This window comes from Danio rerio, chromosome 10, assembly GCF_049306965.1.
Source record: "Danio rerio strain Tuebingen ecotype United States chromosome 10, GRCz12tu, whole genome shotgun sequence".
Classification (NCBI taxonomy): Eukaryota; Metazoa; Chordata; class Actinopteri; order Cypriniformes; family Danionidae; genus Danio; species Danio rerio.
Genome location: NC_133185.1, coordinates 18806668 through 18834580, shown reverse-complemented (window position 1 = coordinate 18834580; position 27913 = coordinate 18806668). Strand labels below are relative to the sequence as shown.

The following is a 27913-nucleotide window of genomic DNA, read 5'->3' as shown; positions in this document are numbered from 1 at the left end:
TAATGTTCTTTGGGCTCAAAACACGCCTGAGCCAATTAATTAGGACCCGAAGAGCACTTGATAATCACAGACAGGTGTGTTTAATAGGGGTGCAACTAAAATCTGCAGGAAGGTAGCTCTCCAGGAATAGGGTTGGTCACCCCTGCACTAGGCTACATAAAGGTCAAACCAAATGTCAATTTAAGTGTTCACACAAGCATATTTTATACAAAGTCAATGCAAATTCACAAACAGAGGCTAATTTCTGGCAGCATAAACTACATGAATTTTTCACCTTAATTGCATCTTCTGTGCAAGTTTGTGTAAGGCAAAAAAATATTCTTGTAAGAAATTCAGATAAAGTGACGTGATGCGTTATCCTGAAAATGTACCACTATTTACATTCCTGGAGAGCGCCAAATAAGTCCCAAAAGGTAAGTGTTTTTGCAGTTTTTGTTTTCCTGAATCCACCAGAGGTCGCCGTGTATGTATTTTGAGTTCTCAAATTCCTCTGCAGAGTGCCATTCACACCTGCTGTTCTTGCGTAAATCCACCAGAGGCTGATGTGTACGCTTTATCAGATCTCAAATTTTCTGGCGAGTGCCATTCGCACCTGCTGTTCCTGCATAAATCCACCAGAGGCCGCTGTCGACTGAATGACTGACTGACTGACCGATCAGCTGACCCACCCTCCAACTTCACTAAACCCAACATAAAGTGTTTTCAAAAGCACTAACTGACCTGCCCACCCACTTTCCTAACCTAACCTAACTGTTTTTTTTAACCAAAATTTTAACATGATTTTTACCATGTTTTCAGATTTTACCACATTCTCACCCTGTTATTTACTTGTTTATTTTATTTTATTTTTTGGCTTCTGTTTTAGTCTAACCCGTTTTATGGAACCGTTCTTTACCAGACTCAAACCCGTCATCGTGGTCAACTCCTCCCTGCATCTCAGGTCTGCCAATGTACATGCCGAGCTACTAGACAAACTGGTAACAGCGGTAAAGTTTTCCTTACAGAGGTAAGCGTTCAGCTGGTAAGCGCGAAAAGAAATAGCACTCCATAGTATCCATTTTAAAGACGAAATATTGCCATACATACTTCTTGCTACATAATTGGCGATCTCCAGAAATGTATATAGGTCTAAGTTTTCAGAATGAGCGTATGTTGGCTATATGTTGTAAACCCAGCAATAGGCTCCAACAACTCCGACATCTTATTGCACAGCTAAAAATGGCAGCACTTACCCAAAAACTCAGCCGTGAGCCCTTCTTCAACTTCATTTTCAAAAAATGAAGTGCGCTCAGAGGTTCAAATTAAATTAATGCTCTGTGCCTAGCTATGCTGTTGATGTACTAAAAATGCCGTGCCATCAACTAAAAAAATACACTTTCCTCAGGAAAAATGTGATTAGGTGGACACAACTATAAGTAATTATTTTTAATAGATTGTTTTTAATTATTTTTAAAAAATGACAAGTAAACATTATAGGACTCTTCCACTGTCTTTGCGCAGAAATAAAATATATAATTATTAATAATTTTTACAAGTGGCTCAGTGGTTAGCACTGTTGCCTTACTGCAAGTTCGAGTCCCGGCTGGGTCATTTGGCATTTCTGTGTGGAGTTTGTATGTTCTCCCCGTGTTCGCATGGGTTTCCCCCGGGTTCTCCGGTTTCTCCACAGTCCAAAGACATGCGGTACAAATGAATTGAATAAACTAAATTTGCCATAGTGTATGTGAATGAGTGTGTACAGATGTTTCCCAGTACTGGGTTGCAGCTGGAAGGGTATCCACAGTGTAAAACATAAGCTGGATAAGTTGGCGGTTTATTCCGCTGTGGTGACCCCTGATGAATAAAGGGACTAAGCTGAAGTAAAACGAATGAATGACTGGAAAAATTAACAAACTTTTACAACACTACCAAACACTACCCCAAAACAGCATGCTTTCACAGTATACGTCATAGCTAGGAACCTTTTTTGCCTTAAAATGGAGAAAAATACAAGAAAGACAGTACATTATAAGGAACCGTGGTCCCACTTTATATTAAGTGTCCCTAACTACTATGTACTTACATCAAAAAATAAATACAATGTACTTACTGAGTTTATAATGTATTTGAGAACACTTGTGGTGCTTTTGAGTTGGGATAGAGGTTGGGTTATGGACAGGTTTGGTGGCATGGGTAGGTTTAAGGGTAGGTTAAGGTGTAAGGGATGGTCAACAGTGTATTTACAAATGTAATTACAAAAGTTAATTACAGATGTAATTACATACATGTATTTAATCAAGCATAAGTACATGGTAAATACATTTATTTACACAATAAGTACATTGTAACAAACTATTAATTACTATGTAAGTACATATTAGTTAAGGCCACTTAATATAAAGTGGGACCGGAACCGTTAACGTCAATGTAAACTTCTCCTTAAATAATAGTTAAATAGTGAAAAAAAATGTTAAACAGATTTACAGATTACTGACTTGTATTGCATAACCAAGGATCAGGGATTCAGCTAAACAACTTCTTTAATGTTCTACTGAAGAAAGAGTGTTTCAAAAATCTACCCGACATATTGGTTGGCCTGGTATAAACAAGTTAATGAACAAAACACATTTCTCTTAAACCAGTGTGCTATCAACGTTTTAGACCAGCGACGAGATGATCTCAAGGTTTCCATATCCTGGACCAGGCCGTATCCTGAGCAGCTGCTGCTTTTCTTTTCGGCTTAGTCCCTTTATTAATCTGGGGTCGCCACAGCCGAATGAACCACCAACTTAACCAGCATATGTTTTACTCAGCGAAAGCCCTTCCAGCTGCAACTCATCACTGGGAAACACCCATATATACTCATTTACACACATACAATTTAGCTTACCCATTTCACCTGTACCTCATGTCTTTGGAACTGTGGGGGAAACCGGAGCACGCAGAGGAAACCCATGCGAACACAATCAGAACATGCAAACTCCACACAGATTACAAACTGACCCAGCCAAGACTCGAACTAGTGACCTTCTAGCTGTGAGGTGATCATGCTACCCACTGCGCCACTAATATGTATAAAGAAATAATATGATATTAAATACATATTTAACACAGAAAATCATATGCCTCACACACACAGACACACACATACACAGACATACACAGACACACACACAGACACACACACACACACACACACACACACACACACACACACACACACACACACACAGACACACACAGACAATATGTCATTTGTTTTGCTTTGTACCTGCAGCCTTATGAAAAGAGGTCGAGCATATGAGGGCAATTCTCTGACAACAAGATCGAAGAGCTTCTTCCCATCGAATGTGCACTCAGGTCTCACAATCACTGCAGCCATTCCAGCACGACCCTCATTTCCTGTCCACCAAAACAACAGTGCATTTTTTACTTTGTGTATTCTCTCATAAACCAATCACAAACAAACAGATCACAAACAAAAAGTTCAGAACGAGGTTATAGATGACTGAAAAATGCAGATCCATTTACTCACCAAGCCTGTATGAGCTTTGCAGAACACAAAGGATGATTTTTTAAAGAATGTTGGTAACCAGATAGTTGACATCGACTTCCAAAAAATATGCTATGAATGATGATCTCTAATCATAACTGTCTACAAACATTCCTCAAAATACCTTCAACAGTAGAAAGAAACTCATACAGGTTTGGGACAAAAGTAGGTTAAAATAAAATAGGCATTTTTGTATGGAGCCAAATCAGTCTCAGAAATAATATATTATATATACATAAATTTAAAACAAAATTCATAACTTCAAATCGTAAATTCAAAACACAATTCATCAATTCAAAAGCAAAAATATTTCCCAAACGCTCAAACATATGCATCTTACATTTAAAATGTTTGCACAATTATGTATATATGAAGTTCTTGGATTACTTTCCTCACGCATTTATGAATTATGTTTGATGTATTTATGGACCACTGAATTTGCATTTGAAAATGCTCACACAAGTACGGAGTGTGCAGTATTTTTGAGACCTTCTTGGCAGGACCAAGTCTGCACACGCCTGCTTTTGAGTGACGGTTCCTGGGGGCTGGCAGCAGTATAAGTCATAAAGCCCACCTCCTCCGTGTTAATGAACGAGACTTAAGTCCAAATTAAAAAAAGTTATTACACTTGCAATAAAATGTCCCGAAAGATGGTCAATTAAGGCGCTGGTTATCATGCTGATATAGGTGCAGATCATCATTTTTGTAAAAAGTATGTTTTTAGCCAGTAATTTAATGCTGGGTGTGTCATCGTGATTGACAGTTGTGATTTACAGTCTCTTAAAGCAGACCATTGGAGCTTCGGGAGAAGATTAAAGTGTTATCATTACATTTCTGTGTTACATTTCTGACCAGCAGTACACTATACTTTCTGACCTACAGGATCTAGTGGAACACTTTTTGTTTGGTAAGGAACTCTAATAAACCAAATGAAAACGGTGGCAAAAAATGACAAATATACAAGCGATGTTGCAGCAGCTGATGGACACTTATACTGCTAAGTTTGTTGTACAAATTGACAAGGATTATTTTATATAGTGCAGGAATGGGATGTGTAAATATCCTGTTGATATTTAGAAATAATGCTGTGTTTATCTTTTAAACGCACGATTTTTCCCACATGGTAAATCGTTATCTATGGTGTGGTAGGCTATATTTTGGGTCGTGTGGATTGTTAATTAAAAATAAAAACATTTCTAAAAATGTAAGTGTTGATTATATGTTGTTGTTCATATTTTACAAGTGTTAGTTCTACCCCTATGCAAATAATAAATACCAACAACCCTGAAATATTTTTGTCTAACTTTTTTTTTGTCTATTTTTTGAGTCTGACTCAGGCTAGAGTGTATGAAAGATTTCTAGTATGTTTATTTCTGCAGTCCAACATGTATTGCTTTTTAAAAATTATTTAAACGGCTTACATCACACAGTTTTTAAATCGTATATTATTGTGTGTTTTTAAATGTAAGTGCTTATAATTACATCAGCGAGCCTTTGTTATAGTGCAGAAACCAGTGGTCAAGTCAGAAGTTCGGGGGGCGTGGTTGATTTGACGTACAAGCGTAGTCCCTTAATTAATCTGGGGTCGCCCCAGGGAAATGGATCGCCAACTTATCCAGCATTAGTTTTACGCAGCGGATGCCCTTCCAGCTGCAACCCATCTCTGGGAAACATCCACACACACTCATTCACACACAAACACTACGGACAATTTAGCTTAACCAATTCACTTATACCCCATGTCTTTGGACTTTGGGGGAGTGCTGTCGCCTCACAGCAAGAAGGTCGCTGGTTCTAGCCTAGGCTGGGTCAGTTGGCGTTTCTATGTGGAGTTTGCATGTTCTCCCCATGTTCGCATGGGTTTCCTCCAGGTTTCCCCCACAGCCCAAAGACGTGGTACAGGTGAATTGGGTAGCCTAAATTATCCGTAGTGTATGAGTGTGAGTGTATGAGTGTGTATGAGTGTGTATGGATGTTTCCCAGAGATGGGTTTCAGCTGGAAGGGCATCTGCTGCGTAAAACACGTGCTGGATAAGTTGGAGGTTCATTCCGCTGTGGCGACCCTGAATTAATAAAAGGGACTAAACCAAAAAGAAAATGAATGAATGAATATACTTTTTCCTGTCTAGCCGTTTATGCACAACTTTTAAAAGTGACATTGATGTACAGTTCCTGCTCTTTCTGGCAAACTTCTACTTAAAGTGTAGCTTATAAGTGTATTTTAGGAAGGCCCTTTTGTTCAATTATTTTGAATTAAAGTGCTTTTTTGAAAATGCTTTCATTATTTTAAATAATCTTAATCATTGTTTAAGACTTAATCAAGTTTTTGGTTTTACATTATTATATATTGGGAAGTTATACATCTATAAATGTAAATAAATGTAAACCCCTTTTAAGCATATTAAAACAAGATTTATTATCCTAAAGAGTAATGTTTAAATCACCGGCTCTAGGCATGTTTTAAGTCGAGTGAACCTAATGCATTCTATAGCAAATCTTAAAAATTTTTGACAAAAACTGATTCAGATAAATCAGTTAAATAAATGACTAGTTTAGTAATACAATCATTTGCTGCCACCTACTGACATTCTCAGAATGTCATTTTGTTGATCACCTTTGTGGATTTATCAGAATGTTTTGTTTAAATTGAATCCCACAAAATGTTGCCGCTTCAATTGTTATGTAAATGCATTTAATATCTAATTCATTTTAGATGCAGACACTTTGCCACATATGCAGCACAATAATGCTATTGAAAAAACTTATTAAATTGTTATCAGCATATATTATTCTTATTGAATTAGAAAATTTAGCTTTAGAGATATAATTCTTCTTAGAGTCAAGAGAAAAAATCTAAACTCTTAATTTAAAATTGTGTTTTGAGTTTATGAATTGGAGTTGTGGATTTAATTTATGATTTGGAGTTGTGGATTTATAAATTTTATGAATGCAAATGTATTATTTTTTAAACTGATCTGGTTTCCATATATTTAAGTGTGCTAACACATGAAGCATATGTTTTTTTTCCATATACATTATTAATTAAGTAAATAGAATTTAAAAAAAAAAATCACTGGATTATATGTGACTATTAATCTCTATGAATGAAGAGTTAAAGTGATTATCTATATGCAGCATTCAGGCAGGGTCATCCAACAGAAAACAGTGATAGCAGTAAAGCACAACTCAGAGTGATTAAACAGAAAAGAGATCAGGCAGGCAGCAGGCAGTGTAAAAATCAATTCGTGAGGCAGGCGGTCATGGAACAAGTCTAACAAAGTAATCGGAGAACAAGAAGCCTGGGCAAAACAAGACTTTGTAAGGTGGGTGTTTGTTTTAAATAGTCCAGGTAGTGTGAAACAGGTGGAACAGTAATAAGGACAAGGTGTTATGAGAAATGGCATCCAGGACATCCTGAGTCAATATTCAGGCCTTTGGTGATGAATGGGAGGAACCACAAGACCAGATTTGTTACACTTTAAGGGTGTACTCACACTAGGCATGGTTGCCAAGCCCGGGTGCAATTGCCCTCCTCCCCACTCCCCCAATGGTCCAGACACTGTTTGTTTGTGCTTAACAAACGATATTAATTATGTAGGCAAATGGATGTATTCAGTGGAGTGCACACAACACAGTTTGCTTATGCTCAAAGTAAAGGTGTAAAGAGTAAAAGTTAAGTAAAGAGGCCGAATGGAGAAGGCTTGTTTCTTATCGTCATGCAGATAGTCTGTTTAACTGTTTTCTTGCTAGTGAAGCATTAAGTTGTTTTACTTGCAAAGTCCGCGATGTAAATAAGAATTTCGCCATGGTGCGATGCTACAAACTCTTAGAGGAAAATGGGAGATGAGACCAAACTCTGATTGGTTTAATGCACGTTATACTCATAACACACTCAAAACTCATTAAGAGAATAAGCTCAACTCTGTTAGACCATGCGCCAGGAACCCAGAACATTGTCAAAATAGTGCATGTGCATATCTTATATAATATCATAATCATAATATAATACATTTGTGTGTGTGTGTGTGTGTGTGTGTGTGTGTGTGTGTGTGTGTGTGTGTGTGTGTGTGTGTGTGTGTGTGTGTATATATACACACACACACACACACACATACATACATATATATACTTCAAGAACATCTTTGTGCCCTAAAAACTGTAACATCTTTGTTTGCCAAAGTTTTCTCTTCCTTATCAGGTTGTATGTTTACTACCAACAACGTGATGCATTGTCATTATAGTCAGCAGCACAACACTCAAGTGTCATACTGCCTGTGTAGTAAACATGCACTGGACCTAACGTGGCTGAAGAGAGGACATAGGCGAGCAAAGGCATTTTTACAGTTTTTTTTGGATACACGGAAGTGTTCTTGGAGCTTCATATGATTACACTTGTCTAATGGAGATAAATGAAGGTCTAAAGGGACGAGGAGATTTGAATGAAATAAGAGTTTAATAACAAACAAAAAAAAATTATTTTGGGTGAACTAATCCTTTGAAACAGCATATTTCCAAGATTACTATGCAACATTTTAGCAAAACGGTTATTGTAGTCATACAAAATGTAACGGAACTCAAATAAAAATGCAGCTTAAATGTGATTAAAAATGCTTCATTGCTCATGTGAAGTTTAAACTTTGTACCTGGCACCTGAACTCCATACACACTGGCTTCCTGAATGAAATCTACCAGTCCTAAGATCTCTGTCACCTCAGTGGTCGCCACATTTTCACCCTTCCATCTGCAAATGGCAGCATGAAGATTATGTTATATAATTTCACAATGAGGCAGTTACTCGTATGTATACATACTAGACAATTAATATTTCATTATGTTAAAATACAGTGTACGCTCATTTCTACCTGAAAGTGTCCCCCACTCTGTCTTTGAAGCTGATGAAGTTGTTCTCATCCTCAGCCATCAGGTCACCAGTGTTGAAGTAAGCATCTCCTTTGACAAACACATCTCGCAGAATCTTCTTCTCAGTCAGCTGTTTGCTTCCCGCATAACCAAAAAATGGACTCTGGCTGCAGATTTTAGACAACAGCAGTCCCGTCTCACCTGATCATCAATATACAAAAGCTACGTGAGCAGAAAGTACATGCATTTGCTCTCAGTGATTATGTGATGTTGACAGGACATGTGACTGTACAGTGAGTCAGCCATTGCAGAAAATTAAATAAAATAGCCAGAGAGAATGAACAGATATGAAGCAGAGTGGATGTAGGAGAAGCTGATCATTTCCTTATGATAACAGATGAAATTTACACCTGTCTATGTAAGGACTTACAGCAAAAAAAGTCACAATAAACATAAAAGTTCTTTATCAGGATCTACCAACCCACGCTCATTCTGATTATGTACCCCTATATATATTTCTGGAGAGAGCAAAATATGTCCCAGGAGCTAAGTTTTTTTTGCAGTTTTTGTGTTTGCGAATCATCCAGAGGCCGCTGTGTAAGTTTTTCAGATCCCATATTTTTCTTGCGAGTGCCATTTGCGCCTGCTATTCTCACATAAATCCACCAGAGGCCACTGTTGACTAACTGACTGACCAACCGAACGATTTCCTCCCCCTACCCTAAACCCAAGCAATAATATTTTAAAAAGCACAGATTCACACACTTCCCTAAACCCAATCACAGTGTTTTAAAAAGCAATCCAAAAAAAGAAAATCCCCGATTTTTACCACGTTTTCAGATTTTACCACATTCTCACCCTGTTATTCATTCAATCATTTTCTTGTCGGTTTAGTCCCTTTATTAATCCGGGGTCGCCACAGCAGAATGAACCACCAACATATCCAGCACATTTTTACGCAACGGATGCCCTTCCAGCTGCAACCCATCTCTGGGAAACATCCACACACTCATTCATACACACACTCATACACTATGGACAATTTAGCCTACCCAAATCACCTGTACCACATGTCTTTGGACTGTGGGGGAAACCGAAGCACCCGGAGGAAACCCATGCGACTGGGAGAACATGCAAACTCATACAGAAACGCCAACAGAGCCGAGCCGAGCGGAGGTTTGAACCAGCGACCTTCTTGCTCTGAGGCGACAGCACTACCTACTGCGCCACTGCGTCGCCCTCACCCTGTTATTTACTTGTTTATTTTTCTTTTTGGTTTCGGTTTTTGTCTTGCCTGCTTTTTGGAACCGGACTCGTTCTTTGCGGTCAACTACGCTCTGCATCTCAAGTCTGCCGAAGTACGTGTCGAGCTACCGGACAAGCTGGTAACAGCAGAAAAGCTGTCCACATACAGGTAGGCGGTCAGCTGGTAAGTGAGAATGGCAACAGCATTTTTAAGAGAAAATGCAGCCATAAGTAGCTCTGGCTACATAATTTGCGATCTTCAGAGCTGTATATACGGCTACATTTTAAGAACGAGGCTATCTTGGGATCTACAGTATGGTTCAATGTAAAACTGTTAAAAGAACTCCACTTTTTTGGTAAGTGAGAAAAGGAACGGCATCATACCGCCACGTAGCATTTATGTTAAAGACGAATTGCAGCCATAGGTATCTCTGGCTACATAATTCGCAATCTTCAGAAACGTATATAGGGCTTTGTTTTCAGAACGAGCCTATGTTGGGATCTACAGTATGGTTCAATGAAGAATTGTTAAAGGAACTCCCCTTTTTCTAAAAAAATCTACAAGAGTTTAACTTCTTTTAAATCCATTCAGCTGATCTACGGGTCCGTCTTAGCCTAAATCACTGATTTCGATTACACCATTATCATCAAAAATCTCAAATCTCATTTTATCTTAAAAATGGCCAAACATTTTTATAATTTGCTTGACTTTTCTGTTGTTACATCGTGTACTAAGACCGACTCAAAAATAAAAGCTGCCGCCAACAAACTATATTCTTATTCTGGAGAAATAATCAAGGAACTCTGCTGCCATACTATTATTATTATTTATTATTATTATTATTATTTCAGGCAGCACCTGAAAAAGTCCCCAAGTTCAAACACATGGAATGAGTGCCACTTGCGCTGTGTAATATCATAGTGGCTGTTGTAGAGTTCCTTGTTTATTATTCCGGAATAAGGGTAGTTCTGGCCTTTTTTTGTTTTGTTTTTAAAATGGAATGTTCATTTAAAGGCTCCTCATTTTGGTGTAATCACACTTACATACAGTTGAAGTCAGAAGCCCTCCTGAATTATTAGCCCCCGTTTATTTTTCCCCCCAATTTCTGTTTAACGGAGAGAAGATTTTTACAACCCATTTCTAAACATAGTTTTAATAACTCATTTCTAATTACTGATTTATTTCATCTTTCCCATGATGACAGAAAATAATACTTTACAAGATGTTTTTCAATACATTTAAAAGCTTAACTAGGTTAATTAGGTTAATTTTGACCTTAAAATGTTTTTAAAAAAATTTTAAACTGCTTTTATTCTAGCCAAAATAAAACAAAAAAAACTTTCTCTAGAAGAAAAAGCATTATCAGACATACTGTAAAAATATCCTTGCCCTGTTAAACATCATTTGTGAAATATTTAAAAAAGAAAAAAAATTGAAAGGGGGGTTAATAAATCTGCCGTCAGCTGTATGTTATGCACATTTTTGTAGGCAAAATTAATCTTAACAGGAAACTACAAATCACTACACTGAAATATAGTACAAGGTTATTTGTTGTAACAGAGAGATTTTGGGTTGTGCCAGGTTCAGTCTTAAAATTTAACAAACTCAGTAGGGTAGGATCAAATGATGTTGGGTACTAAAGGACTAGTTGTTCAATAACCTCAGATGCTTTTACCTTTTTGAACACGTTGGCAGAATCCATTATGGTCTCTCACAGGTTCATCTCTAAGCAGGTCATACTTCACCAGGTCATACTTAAAAATCAGCTGCAAAAACAAACAAATAAAAATCAACAATCATTTACACATCATTATCATGTCACACACACACACATACAGACACAGACACAAAAAGTTTATTAGAACTGTTGCAACATTCGGGCTTGTCATATTACATTATTTCTAAGTACTTTTGAAATCACACACTTCATCATGTAATGTCTTAAAAAAACATTTAAGATAATATCATAAAAAACAAAACAATTCAGGCATAATAAAAATGTGTTTTTTATTTAGAATAATATGTCAGATTTTGCATATGTTGTGAGACATATTTTGTGAGTTTTGTAATCTGAAGTGTCTAAGAAAAGCATGGTGAGGATTACAGGTAAATGCTTTTAATAGCACTTGCCAGCTCCTACTGATCTTATTTCATGGCAAGCACTCTAGACTACACGATTAAGCAACCGGTTGGCAATGTGCCAAGAGTGCAAGTGTCTTTATATAGAAGCTCACAGACAGGATGTGTCTGTCTGTAATGGTCATTAATACCATTTAGAATAACTAGTGTTGTTTGGAAAAGCAACCCCCCCCCCCCTTTTTTTTTTTCTAAAATAGTACTGTTGCTTTCTTAACAAGAATGCGAGGGCACTTGCTTGTACTGAAGATCAGGTTAAGCAGTAAGTTAGATGTTAATGATATTAAAGCTAATAATAATAATATTAAAAATAATGTTTAATTTCTTACACAAATTGATTGCTTGACTTCATAAGACCTCAGTGTGTTATCAGGAGCAATGGCTATTGATTTGGATTGATTTTAATCCAAATGACCAATCACTATTCACTGCAATTACAACCCCAAATCAGTTAAGGATGGGACCATATGGTGAACACAAATTAAAACAGAATGTGGTGATTTCTAAATGTTCTTTGACTTGTATTTCATTGCAGACAATAGAACAAACATTATCGTATTCCTCATGATGTTTATTATTTATATATTATATATTATTTTTATAGTTATTTATATTATATATTTATGTTATATATTTTTATATTATATATATTTTAGATGTTTTGCAAGAACCAAAACTGGAATACTTGTTCATTTTGAAAAAAAAAAAAAAAAAAAAAAAAAAAAAATAATAATAATAATAATAATAATAATAATAATAATAATAATAATAATAATAATAATATATATATATATATATATATATATATATATATATATATATATATATATATATATATATATATATATATATATATATATTCTTTTTTTTTTTTTTTTTTTTTATAAACAAGTATTCCAGTTTTGGTTCTTGCAAAACATCTAAAAAAAAGTTGCAACAGTAAAGCATTTATCGTTCTGTATTGTTGCATTATTCATATTGACCTAACTTTTTCTCATTTGGGATTGTAAATAAAGGAAAACTTGAATATTCTCTTTAATATTCTACTAAAGCACACCTCACACAGACTATTCCATACCCCTCACTACTGTCTATTCGATACCCCTCACTAATGTAGTATTTTGCACTGTCGTTGTATTTGCACTGTCTGTATTTTGCACTGTCTGTATTTTGCACTGTAGTTGTATTTGCACTTTCTGTATTTTGCACTGTCGTTGTATTTGCGCTGTCTGTATTTTGCACTGTAGTTGTATTTGCGCTGTCTGTATTTTGCACTGTAGTTGTATTTGCGCTGTCTGTATTTTGCACTGTCGTTGTATTTGCGCTGTCTGTATTTTGCACTGTCGTTGTATTTGCGCTGTCTGTATTTTGCACTGTCGTTGTATTTGCACTGTCTGTATTTTGCACTGTAGTTGTATTTGCGCTGTCTGTATTTTGCACTGTAGTTGTATTTGCGCTGTCTGTATTTTGCACTGTAGTTGTATTTGCGACTGTCTGTATTTTGCACTGTCGTTGTATTTGCACTGTCTGTATTTTGCACTGTAGTTGTATTTGCGCTGTCTGTATTTTGCACTGTAGTTGTATTTGCGCTGTCTGTATTTTGCACTGTAGTTGTATTTGCACTGTCTGTATTTTGCACTGTAGTTGTATTTGCACTGTCTGTATTTTACACTGTAGTTGTATTTGCGCTGTCTGTATTTTGCACTGTCCTTGTATTTGCACTGTCTGTATTTTGCACTGTCGTTGTATTTGCACTGTCTGTATTTTGCACTGTCCTTGTATTTGCACTGTCTGTATTTTGCACTGTCGTTGTATTTGCGCTGTCTGTATTTTGCAATGTAGTTGTATTTGCACTGTCTGTATTTTGCACTGTAGTTGTATTTGCACTGTCTGTATTTTGCACTGTAGTTGTATTTGCGCTGTCTGTATTTTGCAATGTAGTTGTATTTGCACTGTCTGTATTTTGCACTGTAGTTGTATTTGCACTGTCTGTATTTTGCGCTGTCTGTATTTTGCACTGTTGTTGTATTTGCGCTGTCTGTATTTTGCACTGTAGTTGTATTTGCACTGTCTGTATTTTGCGCTGTCTGTATTTTGCACTGTTGTTGTATTTGCACTGTCTTTATTTTGCACTGTTGTTGTATTTGTACTGTCTGTATTTTGCACTGTCGTTGTATTTGCACTGCCTGTATTTTGCACTGTCGTTGTATTTTGCACTGTCTGGAGCCAGCACCTAAGCTTTTCACTCATCATAGCATACATGCTGCTGATGATGTGACAATAGAAGGGATTTGATTTGATTTTGATCTGATTAAAGTCACACATCTTATATCACCTGTGGGTGAGTAAATTAACAGGAAAGTTACATTTTTGAGTGAACTATCAAAAGTCCCTGATATTTTATGACTTCCAAATAAACTTTGGAACAAACTTCCAAACATGGATTCAATTCCCTCACTTCCAAAGTTTGAAAATTACCTTTCAAAATTCGATATTACAGACATTTCATAACCCACAGGCACCCTGCTTTTGTTGAGCTTTAAGAATCAATATAGTTTTTTTTAGAATGCTTAATATATCATTTGTAATTTTATGTATTCATATAATAATGAACCTTTTCATATTTTAAATTTCATGTGCATCTCCGTCAAAATCTGAATGACCAATTTTTATATTTAAAACTTTAAGACTGCTTTACATTAATGTACAATATTAATAAAATTGAAAACAGCTTTATCACCAATTTGAACATAAAGCCTTTGCCCTAAACTATTCGGAGTAAAAACTGGAATAGAACCTACACACTTTTGTCTATTAGTAAACTAGCTATCGCAAATTAATGTCTCATGCCCTCTACATTACACTGTTGGTATTCAGGTCATCTGCTGAAGTTGAAAATTAAATTTAAGACTTTTAAAGACCTGAACAAGTGAAATCATACATGTGTCTCCTCTGGTTGCATCTCCAGTATTTTGGTAACAGGCACAAAAATGTAAGAAGCATACACCTAACTGCCACTTTATCAGGTATACCTTACTAGTACCGGGTTGGACCCCCTTTTGTCTTAAGAACTGGCTTAATCCTTTGTGGGATTCAACAAGGAACTGGAAATATTCCTCAGAGATTTAAGTCCATATTGACATGATAGCATCAGACAGTTGCAGCATGATTAGTCATTTGCACATCCATGATGCAAATCTCCCATTTCCACCGCATCCTAAAGGTGCTGTATTGGACTGAGATCTGGAGACTGTGGAGGCCGTTTGAGTACAGTGAACTCATGTTCAGAAACCAGTCTGAGAGGATTTACACTTTATGAAATGGTGTGTTATCCTGCTGGAAGTAGCCATCAGAAGATGGGTACACTGTGGTCATGAAGGGATAACAATACTCAGGTACAGTAGGCTGTGGCATTAACACAATGCTCAATCGGTACTAATAGGCCCAAAGTGTGCCAAGAAAATATCGCCCACACCATTACACCACCACCCCCAGCCTGAACAGTTAATACAGACAGGATGCATACATTCTTTCATGTTGTTGATGCCAAATTCTGATCCTAACATCCGAATGTCACAGCAGAAATCAAGACTAATCAGAACAGGCAACATTTTTCCAATCTTCTATTGCTCAATTTGGTAAGTCTGTGCGAATTGTAGCCTCAGTTTCCTCTTCTTAACTGACAGGAGTGCCACGCTGTGTGGTCTTCTGCTGCTGTAGCCCATCTGCCTTAAGGTTTGACGTGTTGTGAATTCAGAGATGCTCTTTTGCATACCTCATTTGTAACGAGCTTTAAGTTACTGTTGCTTTTCTCCAACCGGTCTGGGCATTCTCCTCAGGCCAACATCAACAAGTTATTTGCACCCACAGAACTGCTAGATATTCACTAGATATTCAGTGTAAACCTTAGAGATGGTTATGCCTAAAAAAAACCCAGTTGATAAGCAGTTTCTAAAATACTCAAACAAGCCCATCTGGCACCAACAACCATGCCGTGTTCAAAGCACCGTAAATCACCTTTGTTCCCCATTCTGATGCTCGGTTTGAACTGCAGCTGATCGTCTTGACCATGTCTACATGCCTAAATGCACTGAGTTGCTGCCATGTGATTGGCTGATCAGAAATGTGAGTTAACAAGCAGTTGGACAGGTGTACCTAATAAAGTGGCCAGTGAGTATATGTGAGCTGTGTATACAGAAGATTTCTACTAGTGATAAGATTCAGGTCACATGGACGGGGACACAAACTATATACTTTGGGCCTAAATTAGTTAAAATGCAATCAATTGTACATTAATTTTTTGACCTGGAACAGAATGAAACATCAGCACAAATAAACAAACTAAACAAAAACACTTTAAACACACAACATGGATAATATTTCTACTCTGGTACTGATGGTCATTGACCCTGTGCTATTGACATCAAAGCAAAGAGATGCAAGGAAAAAATTCTGCTGCAATCACATGTTTTTTTGGTGGCAACTCATGTTTGTTGAATATCTGACACAGAGACGCAACCCTATGCTCTCATTCAAATATTTATTAGGACTTGCTGATCTATTTGTTGTTCTTTAAACCTGTCCTTACCCTGATTGCATTTTTGTTTAGTTACTAACCTACGAAACTAACCTTGTAAAAGAAATTGGAACGTCCAACCGCTCCAATTTTGCCAATATGGTTCATGAAGCACAGGTTTCCCTCAGTAGAGCCATATATCTCACACATGCGGATCTCCCCGAAACGCTGAAGGAATTCTCTCCATACGTCCTGCCGGAGTCCGTTCCCAACACCCATGTGCACCTTGTGATCCTTCTCATTTTCACCCTAATCAACACAAACACAAAACAAAGATTATAATTCATCTTTTTAAAATCCGACACACACTTGTGTTGGAGAATATGACAGTCAGAAATGCCTGAATAGGACTCAGCAAACTGGTATATTGGTATATCGTAGTTCAGGACAGTTTCATAAACAGTAGTGTATTAGTTTAAGTCAGGTGTGTAATTAAAAGTTTACCTAAAAATGATTATATCTTGTTATTTTTACATGCCATGAGGCATATCATTAAACATTACAGGTGCCATAGAGTGCATTGATTCACTATGTTACATTTTTCTATTAGCCAAGTTAAAAAATTCTCCCTAAATGTTGCACACACAGCACGATGTAGTCCGAAGTACATGTGTAAAATCAACCCAGGCTCATTATTGACACGTTTCGCTATATACATTTCTGGAGATTGCAAAATACATCCCAGGAGCTGCGTTTTTTTATTTCTGGATATTGCAAAATACATCTCAGGAGCTACGCTTTTTTATTTCGGGAGATTGCGAAATACATCCCAGGAGCTGCGTTTTTTTTTTTTTTTTTACAGGTTTTGTTTTCCGCCATAAGAGGCTGCTGTGTACGCTTTTTCAGATCTTACATTTCTCTCGCGAGTGCCATTTGCTCCTGCTGTTCTCGTTTAAATCCAACCACGGCGACTGTCAACTGACTGACCGACAGTCTGACCAATCCCCCCCACCCATTCCCTTTCCTAAACCCAACCGATAGTGTTTAAAAAGCACAGATTGAGCAGATCACCTCCTTTCCTTAACCCAACAACAGCGTTTTCAAAAGCAATCCAGAAAAAGAAAAGCCCTCACAGCCGCCTGATTTTTACCAGTTTTTTTTTTTTTGTTATTTGCTTGTTTATTTTTATTTTTGCTTTTTGTTTAACCTGCTTTCTGTCAACTTTTCTCTGCGTCTCAAGTCCGCTGATGTACATGGCGAGCTACTGGGCAAACTGGTAACAGCAGAAAAGACATCCACATGAAGATAAGCAGTCAACTGGCAGCGCGAAAAGAAACAGAAGCCATCGGTGGCGACATATCGCCCCGTAACATTTTTTTTAAAAGATGAAATGCAGCCATATGTAGCTCTGGCTATACATACTTCGCGCTGTATACAGGGGTATGTTTTCCCAATGACCCTATGTTGTGTAAAATAATAATATTTAATTTGTCAAAAATAGTTTTAAAAAATTATTATGTTCCTTGTCAAATGATAATTGTTTAAACTGTGTCCCTATGTTTAACATGTTTAATAGAAGTTAGGAAAAACTTTATAAGAGAAAAACAATTATCATTGTTGTAATCTCACTTTAAACAGTTGTGGCCAATCATACGCAGCCTTGTTTATGCACACTGTTAAAAGTGATTAGTTACTTTACTTTAAAAAAAGTAATTAAAACCATTGACTTAAAGGTGCAGTATGTTAGTTTGACACCCAATGGTTAAACTAGGTAGGTTCAAAACACACGCAAGTGCAGGTTGCCAGATTGACAAGACCAAGAGGAGCAAGCCTGACTATCGAGCCTTAAGTCCTCATTCATTAATTTTCTTTTCTGCTTAGCCCTTTTATTAATCTGGGGTCGCCACAGCGGAATGAACCGTAAACTCATCCAGCACGTTTTACGCTGCGGACGCCCTTCCAGCTGCAACCCATTTCTGGGAAACATTCATACAGACTCATTTACAAGGGACAATTTAGCGTACCCAATTCACCTCTACCGCATGTCTTTGGAATGTAGGGGAACCCGGAGCACCCAGAGGAAACACACGCGAACGCAGGGAGAACATGCAAACTCCACACAGAAACGCCAACTGACCCAGCCAAGGCTCGAACCAGCGACCTTCTTGTTGTGAGGCGACAGCACTACCTACTGTGCCACAGCTTCGCCCGCCTTAGGTCCTGTTCTAAATAAAAGCAACGACACGCAATAGAATTGAATTTGTGCACAAACAACTGAAATTTATATTTCAATACTGAAATATGTACTTTCTTGCAGTTTAACAATAGGATAAACTGTGATCACCGCAAGGTACACCTTGTGTGCTTTATTCAATGTTAAATGCTAATAATGTGAGTTTGAATGCCATTTTACATGACATTTATTGGCATACTACTAAAAGCAGCAGCAGATAATTCACCTCAGATCTTAAAAAAAAAAAAAACGTTTCATATAAACGTTTGAAATTGAACTTTAGAACTGTGAACTGTGTGCAAGCCAACACATATCAGTGATTCAGCATGTACATTTAATAATGTTAAAGAGGTTTAATATGTATTCGATTACAAACCTTACCATTTTGTTGGAGTGCAGTAAGTGCACAATTTTATGCTTCAGAAATTTGTGTGGTCTGGTACAAAGTGCCAAATAGGGTATATGCCGAGCTAGTGCAGCTCCCATGCAGATACACTTCCGGTGACCTGTTATTATGAACTTTTTCTCATTTTATACGGTTCCTTATACAGCATCGATGTTGTAATGTCATTAAAATACATTCAGTTAAATAAACTTTAGCATTTATTAAAAAGCTGTTTACTCACACACGTCCGTCAGAATCGGCAGGCTAACGCAGAAGCTCCATTGAATATACTGGGGTAAAATAAATGCTCATATTATAAAGATATGGCGGCGGAAAATTTAATTTAATGCAGTGCTTCTTGTACAATCTGAGACCCACTTTAAATCGGATATCACTCAGCTAGTGGAGATCGCTGATTTTTAAAGAAAACAGACCTTGAACGCACCGGATTTTGCATTGGCATTCAATTCGCCGGAAGCGCTTAACCTAGGTTACTGGCAAATTAAAAGTCCTATTAGCATGCTTCGGCATATACCCCATTGCTTATCACTGCGTATCTCCTCACATACCGTGTTAGGACATAGAGTTACAATGTGATCTGCACACCTAAAATTTACTTTCGTATTATTATTATTATTTGATAATTAACATTTATTAATAATTAATAAACAATTTAGCAATGTTTTTCAGATAAACAAGAATGTTTACTTAGCATGTTTCTTAAATATCTGCAAACATATTAAGGTATTTTTTTGATTTAGAAGCGTCAAAAACGTACATACAGCACCATTAACTTATCTTTTATAATTATACATAATTAAACATTACATTATAATCATACATAAGTATACATGTAACGAGTTTGCCCTCTTTTTTAGTGTAGTCAACATACAATGTATGTTAATAATCCCATGAGCAATGCAACAGTCCGTGTTTTTTTCTGATTGGCCATATTTCAATGTGGGTTTTACACTCACAGGATTTACATGAGAATGAGAAATGGTGTTTGAGGCTCACGGTATGTCATTTCTATATACTGTAGACCTTTTAATCAGCTGCAAATATTTTCATTCAATGGTACCTTTAATTTAAAAGTGCAGTTGGTGATTGTCTTCAAAAGTATTTTTTGTTGTGCTGGTTGATAGTCTCTTCACATGTAATCATAAGTAATTCACAGTAATGATTAAAGTAAATGATCTAAATGTATTTATATGTATTTTTATATTTTGGGTAATGCATGAAACAAAATGTTCATCCAATTAAATATAGTCGGGTCGACATCTCTCATAATTCCGATAAGTAGCCCAATCTGTCTGTCAGCAAATGCAGATTTGAACAACTGCGCAGCCGTTTGTACGCAGCTTCGCCGACCGTTGCGCGTTCACGAGAGAGAGCACGCGCGCGGTCAAAACCTGCTGAATCAAAACTTTTTTTAAAAACCTGAATCAATATTGAAGTTACCTTTGCAAGCTGGAGAAAGGATGACACTATGTCTGACGGATTTCTCTTAGACAGGTAATGTTCTGTTTTAAAACCACGCAAAGCTAGTGTAACGTTGGATGTTGTTGTTACAAATGGGTTATATCTTCACAGAAGTGTTGTTCAGCCACTAATATCTTCCATTGAAAGATTGATAAGACTATTTTAGTTTCATAAGGGACCTTTTGCAGCATCGATGATGTAGATTTTAATTAGTTTGACAACAAAACACAAGTAAATATCGCTATTCCGCCTAGTCTCTCCCTATATTGTTTACCATGCAAATATTCAATCTGAAATAGCATGTCAGTTTGGCTTGCACGCCCCAGACAAGCACTAGTCGCTTTTAACACAAGAGAGAGGGTTCTTTTGCTGTGCTCGTGTTTAAGGAGGCGTGGCTCTAGACGGCAGGGGAGGGACAGTGATTCAGAGATTTATGCTAAGCTGTTAGCATTGAGGAAGATCACCTACTGCACCTGTAACTGCCTTTAAAATTTACCTGAAACCATGGTGATTAAACCTTGGTGATTAATAAAATGCAAGTCAATGGCTACTGAGTACTGACACAATAAAAAAAGCAAAAATTAACACCAGTGATTCAGCAAAAGTTCTAAGCTTGTTCACAACACTCACAGAGAAACATTATTGCATAGTCTAAATACTGTAAATAAAGTTCAGTGTCTTTAACAGAACTTTCAATACATCACCAGGATTCAAGGCTATTCATTTAGTGCTGCAATGTGAGTGATGTTTGTCTAGGCAAAAATTCAATGCTAGGATAACCTGAATGGATGTTACATGCTTTCTTACTGCATGTCAAAAAGCACACTCTCTGTCTCAAGTCAAGTGAGACAGTGTGTGTGGGTGAACAATACAACCCAGTCAGACCAGCAGAACAGCTCTATGTTCACAACAGCCTAGTGTTTGAGTGCACTGGCAGTTAACACTCATCACTGGACTGACAAACATTATTTCTTGATTTTCCACGAGACGTCGCATTTTAAAGAAATCATGTTTAGAATAATTTGAGGGTTCTTCTATTGCAGCATGTGTGTGCTTATTTGTTTGTTACTGTAAAAGTTTGTGTGTTTGCTCAGCTCGTGTAGCAGTGTGTCTGTCTTGACCACATTGATGAATACGGTGTGACTGCCCAGGCCATGTTAGAGAACGGGTACAAAGAGATCTTTGACAGACTGTAGGGCACGGTGATGTCCTGACGCACATGAACCATGAATGAGAACCATTAACAAAAGAGTTGTCTGTCAGTCAGCCATGAAAACGCGACACAAACCAAAAAGTTCACTTTCATAGATTCACCGAGGATTCTTTCATTACAGAGTCTGTCTGCGTGACCAAAGACACACTCTGCAGTGAACTCCTGCATAATGGAGTCCTGGGTCGTTGGTTAAAGTAATGAGGCATGAAGCATAATGAAGGCAATAATGTGGAGTTAACAGGACTATGACTGGTCTAATTGTTATGAGACAAAACTAAAATCAAGCATTTCTGACTTTAAACTGAAGGACTCGAAGTTGGATGTCAACAAAAGCGTCACACAAAGTACATGCATATGGGTCAAGAAAAAGGGGACAGGTTAGGGCTAGGCAATAAAATCGGTATATATATTTATTGACCGAACACCATTATCAATATTGATAAAAAAAAGATATGGTATGAAGGCTACAGTTTTAATTAAAATTTGTCTGCTGGGCCCAAAAAAGCTAAGGGTGTAAGTTTGTAATTTCCAATGGCATGTTGCACATGGACGCAGTTGAATTTTCCAACCGCACCTAGTTGAAAACATCTCAACTTTTCTGAATGCCCCGAGCGCACCGTGATTCAAGTAAGTAGAACTAACCAATCTGCTATACACTTTGTATGGAATATACACATTTCAGTAATAACGGCAAACTAATCACCCCAGTCAAATGCAGTGCATCCAAACACTGCAGCAGTTTTTACTTTTCTCCATAAACTTGCAACGGAGCGGCAGCAATGGTTTCTCCGTTCATCATATTCTGTGAAAATAGTTGATGGTCACCAAGTTACGAGAGACGCTAGGGGAGCGCATGCGCAAAGCCCATAGTAAACTGTTAAGCCAATTACGTGTTCATGCTTGTTACTTCAGGTCAAAATAGCAACACGTGAAAATAAGTGCCGTGTAGCAGCAGAGAGGAGATTGTAAATACAAATAAGATGTATCCATCTGAAAGACTTATTATTTTTTTATAAGACTTTTATTTTATTATAAAGAGAACAGATATCTTGTTTAAACAGGGCCGGCGCGTCCATTGAGGCGACCTAGGCGGCCGCCTAGGGCGGCAGTATAGAGAGGGCGGCGTCCTCGATACCTCCCTTACCACCCGCATCCTCAGTTATGTCCGCGACACCTCCCTCACCACCAGCGTCCTCAGATATATTTGCGCATAGACGACAGAATAGAGAGGGAAGCGTCAACGACACCTCCATCAGCACCCACGTGTCTTCATTTACATATCCGCGCATAGGGCGGCAGTATAGAGGCCCGCCACACCCGCGCGTCCTCCGTTATATCTGCGCATAGGGCGGCAAAATAGAGAGCGCGGTGTCCACGACACCTCCCTCCCTCAGCACCTGCGCATCCTCAGTTATATGCGCACATAGGGCAGCAGAAAAGAGGACCGCGACACCTCACTTTATGACCAGTCACTTTCGTTTTCACATTGGGGTTGAGGGCGGCGTGATAGTCCTCTGCCTAGAGCGGCAGTTCAGCTTGCTCCGGCTCTGTGTTTAAATATTTCAGTTTTTGACTATTGACCTTATTCTAAAATGTGGAAGAGCGCCTGTTTTCACGATTGTTTTAGAGTTTTCGATTCAGTTGCCTATGGGAGAAATGACTACGAATAATAAACAGCAGAAAACGGTCAAACTACTTGCTCTACAAACAAATGTTTGCATGACTATACAGACCAAGTAAAATATTATAATAAGAAAATATCAGTTTGCAACATTAAACAGCAAAACAAGCAGTTTTTAATGTCTAAAAATTATTAGAAGTGAATGAGACCGGAAGTCTCTAGCCAAAAAGATAAAAAGGGCTGCGCCTGCTTGTCGGCTAAGAATAAGGTGAATTAAATTTATTTGCCTTGGTATTGTTGGTAAATGAAAATAAATTGGTTAAATAAATAAAAAATCCTGATATTCCTAAATATATAGTTAAAAAATATTCAATAATTATTGAACTTATTGAAAAGGTTGAAATAATGCAGAGCTTTAGTACCAAAAATGGTCAGAATGTTCTACAAATGGTTAAAATTTTACATAATTTCAATAAAAATGAAACAAAAATAAATAAATAATCTGTAAATAATCCAACAAAAGTGCCATTGTTTACTGAGAATGACCCAAGTGCATCGAATTATATGAGGAAACCATTTAAATGAAGAGAGAGCAAGCAGTACTGTACCATAGGCTGATTGCACAGATATCGGCACAGCTCTCCTATGTACTGAAAAATGGTGACGTTGTATTTCCTGCAGTCATTCCAGAACTGAGAGGCAGAAAACTTCTTCTTTAGAATACAAGTGGCACCTAAAAGGCAAAAGCATAGAGACAGATATGAACTTGCTAAGCAAATAAATTCAAACATCCAGTTTGATACAACAAATGTGAAAGTTCAATTGCTATTACAGATCATTAAAATGTTCATTCATTTTGGAATCGGTGAACATGAAATTAAGTATGTTGAATGAAATGTTTCAGTTGCAGGCCCGTAGCCAAGGTGGTTCGAAAGACTGCACTGACAAATGTCCAGAATTTGTACCATTCATGAGTTAATTTGTCGTATTTTAACGTTGAAAAAGTAACCCGTGCCGCTTTGTTTATGGATTTAAATGCATTTGTGAGCTCGCGTTCCAATTTGTTATTGTTATGGCCACTGTCAGCTGTTCCTACACACGTGCAACAGTCGTGTTCGGGGGTGAGATGTCTGAATAACACCGTTAAGAACCGGATACTGTGTACTGCGGTGTTAGTAACTACTACGAAACGAGCCACCGCTGCGATCAGATCCTATACCAATGTTGGTGACCCAGGAGTTTCACAGACCGTCCCAAAATGCCAATGGGTGGGGGGCTGGGGTAGGAGTGTTGGCAGGTATGTTTACACATATACTACACACTCTGATTACTTCAATATTGTTGATAAGCGGTGGTAGGCATTTTACTCTGTCAGATTAGCATCGTGCTAAGAAGGGGTTTGAGAACCAATGAATTGCAAAACTAATCATATAAGAGTTGTTGGGATAATTAGGTAAAAAATAAATGCATATTAAAAGAAAGTGAGTGTTTTTCGATCTTGCATGAATATCAGCCTGTTGTTGGGAGACCCCCAAAACCCCCAGGGGTTCTTTAAAGTATCATCTGTATTACAATGCTAAATGAATGAATCCAAACTCATTAAAGTGAAATAATCTTCATGATCATCTAAGGTCAAATGTAAACAAACTATGTGCACTGACTTTACAAACAGCTGCATTAGGCAATGACAGATGTACACTTGAATCAGACCGATCAATGGTATCTAGAACAGGGGTCTGTGTTTTGCAAACACTTGGCAATCACTCAAACTCTTTAAATCCAGTACACATTGTTAAAGGAACACTCCACTTTTTGAAAATAGGCTCATTTTACAAATGGTTACATTCATTCATTCATTTTTTTGTCAGCTTAGTCCCTTTTTTAATCCGGGGTCGCCACAGCAGAATGAACCACCAACTTATCCAGTAAGTTTTTACGCAGCGGATGCCCTTCCAGCCGCAACCCATCTCTGGGAAAACATCCACACACACACACACATTTACACACACACTCATACACTACAGACAATTTAGCTTACCCAATTCACCTGTACCAAATGTCTTTGGACTGTGGGGGAAACCCAAGCACCCGGAGGAAACCCACGCAAAGGCAGGGAGAACATGCAAACTCCACACAGAAATGCCAACTGAGCCGAGGCTCGAACCAGCGACCCAGCGACCTTCTTGCTGTGAGGTGACAGCACTACCTACTGCACCACTGCTTCACCACAAACGGTTTCATTTGACTATTTTTTCCAAGAGTTCACACTTAGCTCATGACTTACGAAAGCTTATTTGGAATGCTGTCCCGGGAGAGAGCCCTGAGCTCAAGGGATCCTCGAGTGCAGGGCTCCCTCCCTTTGTGGGGCGCGGGGAGATTGAGCTTAGGGCGATCTCAAACTCCCCCGCAGCTATGGCCAAGGTGAACTTCCTAAGAGCGAGACGACTAGTAAAAGAGACTTGGGTTTAAGTGGTCTACAATGCAGAGCATATTTAGGCTTTGGGAGAGAACTGAAACCCCAGGGGAAACGTGCCAGCTCCACGCAGAGACACAAGAAGCTCAAGTAAGGAGCCGGAGCCATTGGAATTCCTGCTGGTTGCTGGGCCGCCGAGCCACCTATTTTGGATAAAGGTGGAAGAAGGGGGAGGAGGGGGGTTCTTTAAGACGAAGATAGTTGTAAATGGAAAAGGAGGATATATATAAGAACTCGGGATCCTTGATTATAGGATCGTGATTAGCTAATATGAGCCAGCTGGGTTAATCATGAGCGCGTACTCCTCTCGAAATTAGTTTAATAAATTAAACTTCACTTAATCCATTCTGATGATCTCTGGCTCTGGCAGGAGCATTTTTTGCTTAGTTTAGCATAGATCATTGAATCAGATTAGACCATTAGCATCTCACTCAAAAGTGACCAAAAAGTTCAGACAATTTTCCCGTTTAAAGCTTGACTCTTCTGTACTTTGTCAACTAAGACTGATGGAAAATGAAAATTTGCAATTAGGCATGCGTAATATTGTTCCCACTGCAGCCATGGTACCACAGCAAAGTTTCTTGATTATTAGGCCAGAATGAGAGTATAGTTCCAAGCCATATCAACACAGAAAACAGCCAAATTTCATTTTTTATCAGCCTTAGTACATTTTAGGCAGCGTTGCTTCACTAAGTACAATATATTATCACCCAATCAGTGTGCATCTCGGTTTGTTTTAGCATATCTCTACAATTTCAAAGCTCACTATACTGCAGGAGAAGACTTCTAAAGTTGAATGATAGGACAAATTGAATCGAAAGTGAAAGCAGGTAATATAGTAGTGTTGTGGCCATTTCTGTGAATGCGAGAGATGATTGAAGTATAGAATTTTAAATGCGTGTTATCCAACTTTAAAAAATGAAAAAGAAAAAAATTATATATCCAAAACAGTGAAACAGAACTGGCTCACATAACATTCTATAATTTTCCTTAAAGCTTAGTCCCTTTATTAATCAGGGGTCGCCACAGCAGATTAAACCGCCAACTTATCCAGCATTTGTTTTACACAGCGGATCCCCTTCCAGCCGCAACTCAGCACTCTTGCATTTACACTCATACACTACGGCCAATTTAGCTTATTTAATTCACCTACAGTATAGTGCATGTCTTTGGACTGTGGGGAAACCATAGGAAACCCACGTAAACTTGCAAACTCCACACAGAAACGCCAACTGACCCAGCTGGGGCTCAAACCAGCAACATTCTTGCTGTGAGGCGACAGTGCTAACCACAGAACCACCGTGTCGCCTTTCATACTACATGTGTGTGTGCGCAGAAACGCACTAGATTCATAGCCTCCATTCAAATAGTGACTTGTGCCAGGACAACAGCTTGGATTAATAAGGCCAAACCTGTAACCATTGACACCTGGCAATTTTTTCTACCACTTTCCCCAATTATATTAAGGAATTAAAGTATATTGCAATCCTGCTACTTAGTTTTTGTTAGTATATACCACCCCTCCTTTTTTCCCCTTTTTTCTGACTGTCAAGATGCCGATAATATCTATTACACATTCTTATTTAAACATTTGTTTCATGTTATTTGTCAGTGTCTAATACAAAGTTGATCGCAAAAAAGAGGTTATTATATTTTCTTTAATTGTTTGGAACAACATGAGAGCAAGTGAGTGAAAGAATTAAAATGTTTGAATGCTCTTCGAAGTCACAATCTTTTGCCCAATCTTTGAGGCCGTACTCACACCATGTACAGTTGCCTCGAACCGGGCCAAAGCACGCTTGTCCCAATCACATTACAATCAGGCATGGGCACGCTTACGTCATCGATGATGCGCAGGTGGTCAGAAGCGCTCTCGCTCAGCACAGTGGGGATTTCTTCAGTTATATTGTTTGGGATGCAGTGACACACAGTCAGATATTTTGCCGAACAGCCACTTTTGACACTCATAAACAATCATAAAGCCCTCGTGCTGCAGGAATTAGGAGGTTTGCTAAAGGTGCAGCTGTCATGCAGTGAGGGGCTTGTGACTTTAAAAAACTATGGCATTTTGCGTTCACTGAACAGTTAGAATGATTAATAATCCATAAGAAACGTCCCTAAAAAGTCACGTCTCGCTTTCAGTTTCGGCTTTGGCGTGTTTTGCACTCACACACAAGCGTACCGCACCAAAGCCCAAGTGAACCGCGCTCAGGCAC

At 38.0% G+C, this 27913-nt stretch overlaps 1 protein-coding gene across 5 annotated transcripts in view; it reads right to left on the bottom strand.

Annotated features, from left to right (window-relative positions):
- The window catches only part of slc27a6 (solute carrier family 27 member 6), a 39377-nt gene that overhangs the window by 1862 nt on the left and 9602 nt on the right, over window positions 1-27913 (bottom strand). Inside the window, exons 4-10 of one of the 5 annotated variants that reach the window (XR_012385961.1) lie at window positions 23833-23957; window positions 16405-16599; window positions 11314-11404; window positions 8395-8593; window positions 8176-8273; window positions 2822-3381; window positions 852-1765 (exon numbers count right to left, since the gene is read on the bottom strand). Coding sequence is in view for 1 of the 5 variants with exons in the window: in NM_001077386.2 (NP_001070854.2) it covers window positions 3251-3381; window positions 8176-8273; window positions 8395-8593; window positions 11314-11404; window positions 16405-16599; window positions 23833-23957 (839 nt within the window). In the remaining 4 variants the exon portion in view is untranslated. Of the gene's footprint in view, window positions 1-851; window positions 1766-2821; window positions 3382-4856; window positions 5176-5763; window positions 8274-8394; window positions 8594-11313; window positions 11405-16404; window positions 16600-22634; window positions 22778-22850; window positions 23958-27913 lie in introns of those variants that run through there. The other 4 variants (XR_012385962.1, NM_001077386.2, XR_012385963.1 and 1 more) reach the window with 4 other exon arrangements.